This window comes from Anopheles stephensi, chromosome 3, assembly GCF_013141755.1.
Source record: "Anopheles stephensi strain Indian chromosome 3, UCI_ANSTEP_V1.0, whole genome shotgun sequence".
Taxonomy (NCBI): domain Eukaryota; kingdom Metazoa; phylum Arthropoda; class Insecta; order Diptera; family Culicidae; genus Anopheles; species Anopheles stephensi.
In genome coordinates, this window is record NC_050203.1 from 41,989,705 (window position 1) to 42,000,855 (window position 11,151).

The 11,151-nt window shown below is 41.5% G+C and overlaps 1 protein-coding gene across 9 annotated transcripts in view; it reads left to right on the top strand.

Moving 5' to 3' along the window:
• LOC118512331 (RNA polymerase II elongation factor Ell) overlaps positions 1-11,151 on the top strand; it is a 31,241-nt gene that overhangs the window by 10,232 nt on the left and 9,858 nt on the right. For 5 of the 9 annotated variants that reach the window (XM_036056606.1, XM_036056609.1, XM_036056610.1 and 2 more), the window contains exons 3-11: positions 4,640-4,914; positions 7,462-8,001; positions 8,080-8,150; positions 8,236-8,392; positions 8,463-8,675; positions 9,168-9,323; positions 10,130-10,318; positions 10,783-10,957; positions 11,031-11,104. In XM_036056606.1, the coding sequence (XP_035912499.1) occupies positions 4,640-4,914; positions 7,462-8,001; positions 8,080-8,150; positions 8,236-8,392; positions 8,463-8,675; positions 9,168-9,323; positions 10,130-10,318; positions 10,783-10,957; positions 11,031-11,104 (1,850 nt within the window). The remainder of the gene's footprint in view (positions 1-4,639; positions 4,915-7,461; positions 8,002-8,079; positions 8,151-8,235; positions 8,393-8,462; positions 8,676-9,167; positions 9,324-10,129; positions 10,319-10,782; positions 10,958-11,030; positions 11,105-11,151) is intronic. The other 4 variants (XM_036056611.1, XM_036056612.1, XM_036056613.1 and 1 more) reach the window with 4 other exon arrangements.

The following is an 11,151-nucleotide window of genomic DNA, read 5'->3' on the forward strand; positions in this document are numbered from 1 at the left end:
TGCATAGATTGTTTGTACGCGTTTTTATTTACTTTCAATTTGTGTGTCACGTTGTGGCGAGGTGCGCATTCGCGTTTGCCGGAAATATGTCGCTTGGTAAACATGTCACAACGTGCTGAGGACGTGTTCTGCACTTTCCAAATTGATAAAAGTATTTGCGGAGCGATAGCGAACCTGCTGCATCGGGGATATGATGCATCTTGGTGTGATATGTTATGAGATTAATGAGAAAATCATTATTAAACTATTTGTTTAGAGTTTTTGCGAAAAAAAAAACTGTATAAAACTGGAACTTCTGTTCTACAAAAAAGTTGTGATGCTATGAAATGAGCCATTTTATATATTCTGTTTGATCAAGTTAAACATGTCCCAGGGTTGGGTATTAGTAATGTAACAGCAGTATTTGGTCAGATTCGGCTCAATCGACAACGAGGCGATACTCGCGGCGATTCCTGTATCGCAACAATAGAGGCGCACGCTCAACACCGTTTGCGTAACACGTTCATCCACGGAGCAGCATAAAGCATAAGCCAGCCAGTTTGGAGTAACGAAAGCTTGAAGTTTATCTCTTCGTTGCTATCCGTTTCGATCGAACGGGTTTTTTGAATAACGACAGAAAGGAACAAGTTCGACGCTGCGCGAAGAGGAGAGACAGGGACGCGACGATGAAGATGGGAACATCTCGCCGTGCAAAGGCGCACTGTTACAATGCTGCAATGCTGCCGATGTGTTGTAGCAAGAAATGGGCGGCAAATGTGGCGAGGGCGCCAGAGCCGTAGCACACACAATAGGTTATGTTGCTGCAGGAGGAGTTGGTGCATTTGATGCGGCGGTGGCGCTTACGTTATGCTTCATTTGCTACGGCGTCTCTCTCGTGACGTAAGACGCCGATTTTGCTGACTGTGCTAAACTAAAACAAAAACAAAATTGTATAGAAACCATGTTAAAAGCGTCATCTTATATCTGCGGATTCGCAAAAGAAATACTTTGTTTGAAGAAAGTAGTGAGAAATGAACAACAATTTCTTCTAAGTTGGTATAGTCGCCTGATGATGCACAATACGTGGCAGTAAGCATTAACGTTCTTAATATAGTGCCGCTACTGTTTCCCAAGAAAGCTCCACGATCCTCACGAACCGATTCCTGACTGGAAGCTTGGCTGGAATACATGTGGTGCGATGTTTTATTTTTACGTCGCAGTGGTAATAGCACCGCAAATGGGGAAGATTTATTTTTGCCAACATATTCTTTCAATTATCGGCAATCAAAGAAAGATTCCTCAAGTGCAAACACGCAGCAACAAGTTGGCTTCTGGAGGGATTCTCCTCGTGCGTCACGAGGACAGGCTATGACCCCGACGAGGAACGTGGACGTGGACGCACCGGTAAACGATGACGTTTTTCGCCATGTACCATGTGCCTGGTGGTGCCGTTGGAGGGAAGTTTTATTACGAACCATCCCACACACCATAGCGCACCATGCTGGGAGGTGGGCTACTGCTCGGCATTGCGTTGTTGAGCATATGTATGCGCAAGTGATGGCGCAAAAGAGAGGGAAAATGATGGCAAAAGGAGCAGGTACAGAGAGGCCAGGAATGTTTGAAAATAGACGGGGCGATCATGAAAGCAAGCAAGAGCGAGAGGGATATTTGTTTATAGAAGTGGAAAATTTATGATAACAAACATTTTTAGTTATTGCTAATCTTAGATTGATTACGATTTCCGATTGTTAATAAAAATAATTATTGTTAATAAAAAATGCATCGCAATACCGTTTAGGATTTTCCTTTGCCAGAGTGTGACTGTTGCACGGTCGGTTTGTGTGTAATTTTAATAGTCGAGCTTCCGTATGTTATTATGTTCCATATGTTATTAAAACCGACACAATTATAAAGTCAGTGGGTAATGTCAGTTAGTAGAGACATCGAAAGCGTGTGTACTTTCTCCGGTATTAGAGAGAGAGAGAGAGAGCGACAGTGCTTTACTCATAGCTCCGTCAACCAGACTTTCGAATGAGTCGTTAATAGCGAATTTCATTCATGACGCAACTGTACCTATTGGAATCGATAGCTCAGTAAGGAGTGTGATAGGAATACGCGGATATCGGCAACGGCAAAATGCTCATGCATTTGTGAGTGCTCAGTAAAAACGAATGGCGGGCAATGTGGTACACGTTTTGACGGGTTAAAATTAGTATACAATTTTTCTTTATTTAAATTTAAAATTTTAGTAGATCGTAATTGCTATCGTTAAATATCCGTTTTTGTCCTGAAATAGTAAAACTTAAAATTGGATTCAAGAGGGAAGTTTTAAGATCCACTGTAACTCACATATGACCATGGGAAAGTTTTTAACAGATAAATAATTTTTTTTTACATTTTTTTCTTTGTTTGTTACGTCGGGGTTTTGTGTGTAACGGATTTACATACCGATTGCGAATGAATAAAACGAAATAATTGCGATTAAAGGGTATTTGTTAGGAATTAGCGTCAGCTTCCCGCAGCGGAGAGTATATTTATATTATTCCATACGATTCCAAATGGCAACTTTTTTAATGGTAGTAGGTGCAGTTTTTGTTTCGAAACCGTAAAAAGTTTATATGTCACAAATATTGGAAAAAGGGAAATTTTATCCGTCATCCGTTAAACATTAGACTCACCAAGAACCCTGTACAAGGAAGACAGATATTTATTTGGATGGGAAGATAATGTGCCTTTTTCTCAGTACATAATGAAGGTGCGGATTGACTTTATCCAGCTACGGGTAAAATCAAGTCACAGAAAGCCAGAAATAATAAGCCGTGACCTCTCTGAAGACTGAAAAGAAGAGATGTCATTTGATGGAAAATTGGCCTCTATCTTACATATACCTTAAAAATTAGGCCCAATCTCCCTATGATTGCAATGTATGCAGTTTCGTAGAATACCGTGCCCCAAAACACCGAAGGTTGTGGGATGTAACTCTCATCTTAGCCGGCCGGTGTCTGTACATTAAAAATGAGCCAAATGAGCAGGAAACGTGCGGCATAACACCTGGTAGAAGATCGTAGTCAGAATGAGAGAACAACCAATTGCAACCAATTAATGCATGAACATTCGTCCTAATACATAGGACAATTGTGTATCAGTCACAAGTTGGCGCATCACATTTACGTTGCATTAACGGAACCGGAAAACCTATATTTGGGACATTTTAACCTCGATAAGCAGTAGCAGCGACAGTGTAGTGTAAAATTGCCCATCACGACATCATGGTACCGCGCGACATCTTTTGAAGGAAAAGAAATCTTCTACCAATTAACACGGTGCTTTCGATTTCATTTGGCACCAAATGTTTGGGCGTGTTTGTGAATGGAAAGTGTTGCCGTGGTAGACCAGATCATTAGGTAACGATGATTTTCGCCGTAAGTCGATATGTCCGTCCATGGCGCGTTGAAGGGTGGCAGGGGTATCTGGAGCCCCAAAGGGTATCTGGACCATCTTTTTTCTCGTTTGTTACCGATTGCATTAAGTATTTTTTACAAATTTCATGAAATCCTGTCCGCTGTTCCGATTAACAAAAGCATATGGAGTGTGAAAAGCGAGAGAAAAAAGGGAATAAAATTCGATAGCAGCTTATAGGAGCATGAAAGTGGTACGAGAACGGCCAACTGTTTACGTGAAGTAAGTCAAGCGTAACGCAATGATTCGCAACTTGGAACAAATAAACATCAAATGAATGGCCGATATTACAACTGTATTCGGGTTTGTTGCTGTGTGCTGAGGCCGGAAATAGGGCAAACCCGAACGAACGAACCCGCCAGATTGGTGGTTGTACGGCGTTGCTTAGTTTGCACTGATCAGATTTTACCCAATGAAGAGGGGGTATATCGATGGTTGTACTGGACTTGTTGCATATGCTTATCGGACATGTCTGTACCGCTGTTGTGCTTTAAACGCTGTGTGTGCGTGTGTGAGGCTTTTTCTTGGAAAGAGCGAAGTATATCGATAAGTGGGAAGTGTTTAGTGTATTTAACAATAACCAACTCCGACTGATAACGATAACGGAACGGGCGGTGGGTCGGTCTTATCAGCCGAGTGGTATATGCTACCGCGATGCTGCCGGTTAGCTTAAGATAAAAATGTGAACTTTTCCAAGCTTCGCATCACAACAGCTGAGAAGTGAGAAGATGATGTTCGAAGGGGTTTGTAGAGGGTTTATTTTGGGGTTGTTGAAAAAAAAGGGAATTTGATTCGAGCACAGTAACCTGTAACTGTTTAAAACATCTGTATACACAGGTTTACACAACTGCGTCGTCCTGTGTGAACAAATTGATCCAACCAACGCATCAATACAGTTTAGTATTGCAAAGCAGTGATTTGGTTGTAATGTTGCTGCTTTCGACTAGAAATTTGTGTTCGAAAATTTATAGTTATATACCAGAAAATATTCACCGTTAGACTAGAAAGGAGTTGTTAAACGATTCGAACCTTTAGTATACGTTTCGGATATCTAGAATCCAGTAATATGGTCGATTACCCGACCGGACCTTCCTGTTGGCGTACTATCTCATTGTTTTATACTGTTCTGCATTTATATTAAAAAATGTGTCAGTTTACATGTTCACTAAATGTTTTATTTGTTTCGTTTTTTTTATTGCAGGCAAAATTAGGTACTTCCCACAATCCGTCGATTCAGTTTCTTCAGAATGGGCAAGGCTTTCTATCGTTTCCATCCGGAGGCAACAACGTGCAGAAGTTTAACTTCTCCATTACCGACATCGACACTGGGTCGATCGAGTGCATTCAGCAGGCCTCGGGTCAGCTACAAAATATGGGCCATATTCCACACAAAATGCGGATACACGCGAACGACGATGTGTATGAAACGACGAGGCATAGACTGGCGGCTGCAGAAGAAAATCAAAAGAACAAATGGTATGTACGCTTCGCAAGCACATTGATACTGGTAAACGATCGATAAATGAAATCTCTTTTCTACAATGTAGGATAAAATATTTTACGCTTAAATTTAGTTTTCTGATTCGAAATCGAAATCGAAAATAATGCTTCTGTTTGCTTTACTGTGTGGAGTGTTTCTTTTCATTCAACATTCTATATACACTTGTTTGAATGTGTTTGGTGTTTGCTACTTGTTTCCTGTGTGAAAAACATTCTCTGAGTACTTTTCTATATTTTAAATCTATTCAAATATTGGTTGACTTGACGTTGCTGAGTGCTTTGCTGATTTTCCATAAGTGCAGCATTATCCGAGGCTCTGCGATTGTCACAAATTCGTAACTGTAGATGAAACGTTCAACTAATCTTAGGAATAGCATCATCCGGTCAACTTTTAAGGCGTTTTATGGGGAATCAATATAAATTGCTCCGATCCGTCGTTTCCTTTACAACCTTTAACTTGTATTCGACAGTGTACAAAAGTGCACAAATATTGTGGTTTTATTGGATTTAAACTTCTTGTGAATCATTGTGAAGCTTTCATACAGGTACAGATAGGTAAACCGTTTCTTCACACCGGTATCAAATCATGTCCATGGAACCAGTTCTAGGACGTTTGAAGTTTAAATAATTTCTTAAAGTTCATGAAGTAGTTTTTCTTTCTTAAATTGCCCATTTGGGTCAGTTCGGAGATCACACTTTAGCTCAGCTCAGTCGTATTCATGACGCTTTCTGGGGCTAACTGTATCTGATTGCAATGAATTGTGGTAAGGTCCCAACCAATTTTCCATGAACCTATTGCCGAATGGTTAGAACGAGGCATGAATTACGTTCGATCCCGGGTGTCCCACACAACATGTGCAGAATGGCTCTCCCACACCCTGTTGTTATTATGCAATGCATTACGTAAATGTCGCTAAAGGTAAAATAACTTTCGCTATTTGGATCGCGTTCGTATAGCATCCCCAAGGGAGGCATTTTTCAACCTCCTGTTGCTTCCTTCAATTTTGATTTCGTCGTGAAATAAGCTGACCTGCACTGACTGAAATATAATGTGCAATGTCGAGTAGTTTTTCAAAGTGTGCAGCACTGTGAAAGCACGCGGGAAATATTGCAAAGGAGGAAAAAAATGAATTGAAGTACCTTTCACCATGTTATATTGGTGGTTAAGCGGTTTCGACGAGCTATCTGCATCACGTTTTGTGCGTGGTGGGGTCTCTTCATAGAGTTCGACACTCAACATCAAACAGCAGTCAGCAAGTATTTCGAAAGCTCGATCGAAAGAAATAGAGAAACATACGTTTATTTTTTTACGTAAATGTGTGCGCCACGAGCTTATATGTGTGTTTGGTGTGCGGTAGACGGCGAATGATCAGTGTTCAGCAAGCTGTGCCTGCTACTTTGCCTATGTGCTTTCGAACCGAAAATGTTTCGGTGGACCCTTTAAGCATTGAAATTGGGTTCATCTTGCACTTGTTGGTTGCTGATGGAAAGGGTGGGGCTGGGAGGAGGAGGAGGAGGATGGCAAGCGGTAAAACTGGCTCGAGTGGGCAATCAGTAGTGACGCAGAATTGTTTTAACACTGTATCTTTTATTGAATTGTGCTATTTATACGTGTCATTCAATGTAAAATGACACAAAGTTGATTTATGATGCTGCTCTATATTTTTGCTTAGTTTCTCTATTAATGAGTTAAAGAATCGTTAGGTAAAACACCTAAACGTCATTCTATAGTTCCGTGCTTAACCTTCATGTCATGTCATGGACGATAAATAAAATCAAATAGAATTGCATTGCAACGATCACGTCAATGTCTGACCCTGCTGAAATAAAAGGTAAAAAATATTAGAAACAACCTTTTAGCTTTTACAATATTTGCTTAATCGCCGTTCTGAAGCGAGGCCACTGTGAAGGATACGTGGGGCTTGTTTTGCTATTGGTTGTTGCTCCAGCTTGAGCGAAACATACAGCAGTATGACATGAAACTAAGCATAATGCGGTCGTCCTTCAGGTGCGATGAACGCACACAAGTTTTGGCGGTGGGAAAGTAGCAAAAACGGCAAAACTCACCGAAGTATCTCTGCGAAGTGGGTCAATGCTAAAATGGAACAGTTTTAGTCGAATGAAATTGCTTGCACACCGGGTTTGTAGCGTATTTGCAAGCTTTACTTCAAAAAAAAAGCAACCACCACCAAACTCAATCACATAATTTTGTTCAGATTTGCATGCTATTGATTAATGGCTGCTTTCTACAGTGTGAAGCAGAATTGTTTATAGAAGCTAATTCCCGGCCATTTATTTGATGCATGTTTACATTTTTTTATTTATTTATTTTTAAGTGTAATCAGCATCTCTTATGCTGCTGACGTACAATCAACACAGGGCATTTCCTCTCTGGTGTTTGCCTTATCCCGGGCATGCTCGGGTGGATATTTGTGTACATATTGATATTAATTTATGCATTTTATTTATACCTCAACAAACTGTCTCATATATTTTTATTGTTGTTTCTTTTTTCCGTCCCAGCACTAGGGAAATCAAACCTAATCAAACAGATATTGGGCGTAAAGTGAAGTTAAAAAACCCAGCCATCCGCAACATTCCTAGTAGTAATGCAGCAGTTGTAAACAAACGTGATTCTATCTATAGCAACAATTCTGTGAATAAGTCATCCTCCGTAGCAGCAAGCCAGCTATCGTCTAATAATAGTGTTAATAATTATAACAATTTAGCAACATCACCAAAACTAGTTAAAGCCAACGGTCTGCATCAGTCGTCCCATCAGCCACAGCAACAACCGCAGCCTCAACAACAGCAACCGCAGCAACAACAACCGCCGCAGCAGCAGCAGCAGCAACCACTACTGCAGCAAAATAATCAATCGCAACAACCAACTCAGTTGCTTCCGGTGCAGCAAAAGCCCGGCTACCAGCACACCGTGCACGATCCACCTCACTCACAGCAGCAACCCCCCCAACCGAAGCTGTCGGAAAATGGCAATGTCCAGAACAGGGTAGCAAATGGGCGAAAGTCGGCGAATGCCGATTACATGAAGTGTAACATAAAGTAAGTGATCGATGCCGATTGAATGATAGCCGCCGACCGGAGAGCACTGTTCCTAACGCATGCTTACATTTCACACAGGGAGCGTCTTATCCACATGCTAGCGTTGAAGCCATACAAGCGGCCAGAGTTAGTTGTGAAGCTGCAGCAAGGTATGTCACGCAGGCTTGTCGTGAAGTGCGTGAGTAGTAGAGCCCCTAGCACTTTTGTTGATGAACGGATTTATTTCCCCGCTAGATGGAGTGCGCAAGGAGGAGATGAAATGTACTCAGCAAATACTGAAAACCATATCCAGCACTCGGGACGGGGTGCTCATACTGCACCGGAACATTTGGAACGAGGTGCAGGACGATTGGCCTTTCTACTCGGAACAGGATCGACAAGCGGTGAAACGGTATGTCTATCCTCCGACTGTGAAGAATGATGGCACTAACTGTATGCGTTTGTCGTTTAATGGTACACAGGAGAAGGCCTCAAAACTTGACACCTCCGCTCAGCTCGGACGGTGGCTCATCGACTTCCGGGCAGAGTCCGTCTAGTGCACACAATGGGAACAGTCCTCAATCGGGTACCAAGCGAACCGTTCTTGCCGGCAGTGAAGAAATCGGCTCAACACCCACCGCCAAAAAGCAACGCATCAGTCATTACAAGAAAGATACTAGTGCGGACCATACGAGGTAAGCGCTCGTCTCGTGTGTCATGCGCGAGCGAACTATGGTTATTACGGCAAAGGTCGAAAAGCATACCTGTGATACCTATTCACTAGTTTTATTTCTACGATTATGTGGTTATCATGTGACTGTTTTTGTTGAGCTTTTGTACTGTTGACAAAGTTCGGGTGTCCGGGTCTTTTTTTCTTCTTTTTGTTTTTGGCTTTTTCTTTCCTCTTTGCACAAATGATGTTTGGAAAAGATGATAATTTGCACTTTTTCGTTTCAAGTAATCATACGAACGAGATTAGTTCCCCGTGTTTTCTTCCGCTTCCCTTTTGTTACAAATGTATTGTGTATAATTATGTGGTCACGTTTCTACATAATCGGCTCGTCTTTCAACTACTGTCAACTAACTTCCTCCTTCCTGTCTCTCTCTCTCTTGCACGGTGATCTTGAACCCTGTATCGATCATATCATCCGACCGGTCGATGAATCGGAATCGGTACCGATATGTAGTAGGCGCGGCATTACAGATTCCAGAGACAGTAGTAATATGAATCCACGATCGAGGGAACAAGATGATCACAACAATCACCACCACCACCACCACCACCACAACCACAACCACCACCAACATCATCATCATTCCATACGTTCGTCGCACTATTACGGGTAATTATTGGCTGTACAGCGGGAAATGGATTACACCATGTCCTTCCTTCTCCGCCCGCTACTTTGGTGGCCATTACAAAGCCACCCACCTTCTTTATTTGGTTTTGGTGGTCTCGTTAAGTATGTTCTGTTGGAGCATTTCTACTCACACAAATGATGCTTGTTTAATTATGCTTTTCCTTTGCGGTTATCCAACATTTTACTGCTATGATGGGATGGGGTCCGTTAAAAATATGAAGGTCGAAGGGATTTACTTTACTGTGCGCGACTCTTTGGGAATTTCATTGGAGGTGGGATCGTGTTCAATCGAGTATTTAATGAGAACCAGCTCTTGTAAAGTTAACAATCAAAGAATATTAAGGCTAACCTTCTCTAAGCTTTTTGGGCACGGAATACTTAAACGAGATATATGTAAAGCAATGTTCGCTAAATGTTCCAACTAATTACTCTGCTGAAAACTGATCTTTTCAGACTATTTATTAAAAACTCGTCACTTGGGTAAAGAGTAACATAAGTCAGCAAAAAAAAGGAAAAAAAGAACAGATTGTATCCTCTTGCTCTATCAGAATATAATGCTTTTTCTGTTACGCGTAATGTTGGTTCGTATGGATGTACGATTTCACGGATTAATACGGAACAAAAGATGTTTAAAAACTTGTAATTACATCCACATCACATTACAGTCCAGTTATTATCATCCTCGACAGTGGTTTTGGCGCAATGTTGGCGTTTAGATTGATATGTATATGCTTTTGTTTTCTTTTTTTTTCTATTTCTCTTCTGAAAACGTCCGGTTTGTCTCCTAGACCTAATCTAACGCCAAACGCCCAGGAAACAGAAGATGGTGTTAGTTTGAGTTACTCACTGGTATCGAACGATGTTGCCAAACGGATAGAATCGTCAGTGTGCGAAACGGAAGCTGAACGGGAACCATTCGATACCGGCTATCTGGACGGTGCGCAGCAGATGAACGGCGGGGGAGAAGATGATTTTGTGTAAGGCTTGCATCCTTTGCGCCCTATCAATCAATTAAACTATCCCATTTCAACAATGGCAGTATCAAAAGCCCTGCTCACTTCTGCTAGCAACAAATATGTATCTCTTACGTTCTGTGCCTTCCCTATACACTTTACATCTTTGTCCTCCTTAGCTGTTATTTGTTGTTTTCATGTTTCTTTTTCCCCTATCAACCTTTCGACGCCTTTACCTATTATTTTCATGTGCTAAAATTTGCTTCATAAGGTGTGAGAATTGCTTTTATTTTTTAACAAACTAACTAACTAACTTTAATGCAAGCATAATTGCGATAGTGTTTGGTCGATCGTACTAACCGGTAGTTTAAAGCTTACTGACTTCGCACGGCATTGGAGCTTTCTTGCTGTTGGGTCGAATTCTGTTTGCAAGGGGACTGTTGATGTTTGCATTTGTTACCAGCTGTGTTTTTTCCTTTCTGTTGTAGCAATCAATTTACAAGGATAACGACGGTTGAGCAACGGCGTAGATACAAGACTGAATTTGACAACGAATACAAGGAATACCGGCGACTGCATGAAGTGTTAGAGAATGCTTCGCGGAAATTTGCTCAGTACGAAGATGATCTGCTACACGAACCGAAGGATACGCAACGATACAAGGTTCGAAACCGGCGAAACAACGGCCAGCGCACAGGGCTATACTAACTATTGAGCGTTTTGCTGTATTTTACAGGAAATTCAAATGAAAATTCTGAAGGAATACGAGAAAAGTATTAAAAACGTTAAATTTCAGCAGGACAAAGAGCGGTAAGTGCAATCGAGGGTTGTGGTGTGGTGTGTGCGTATGTGCTGCT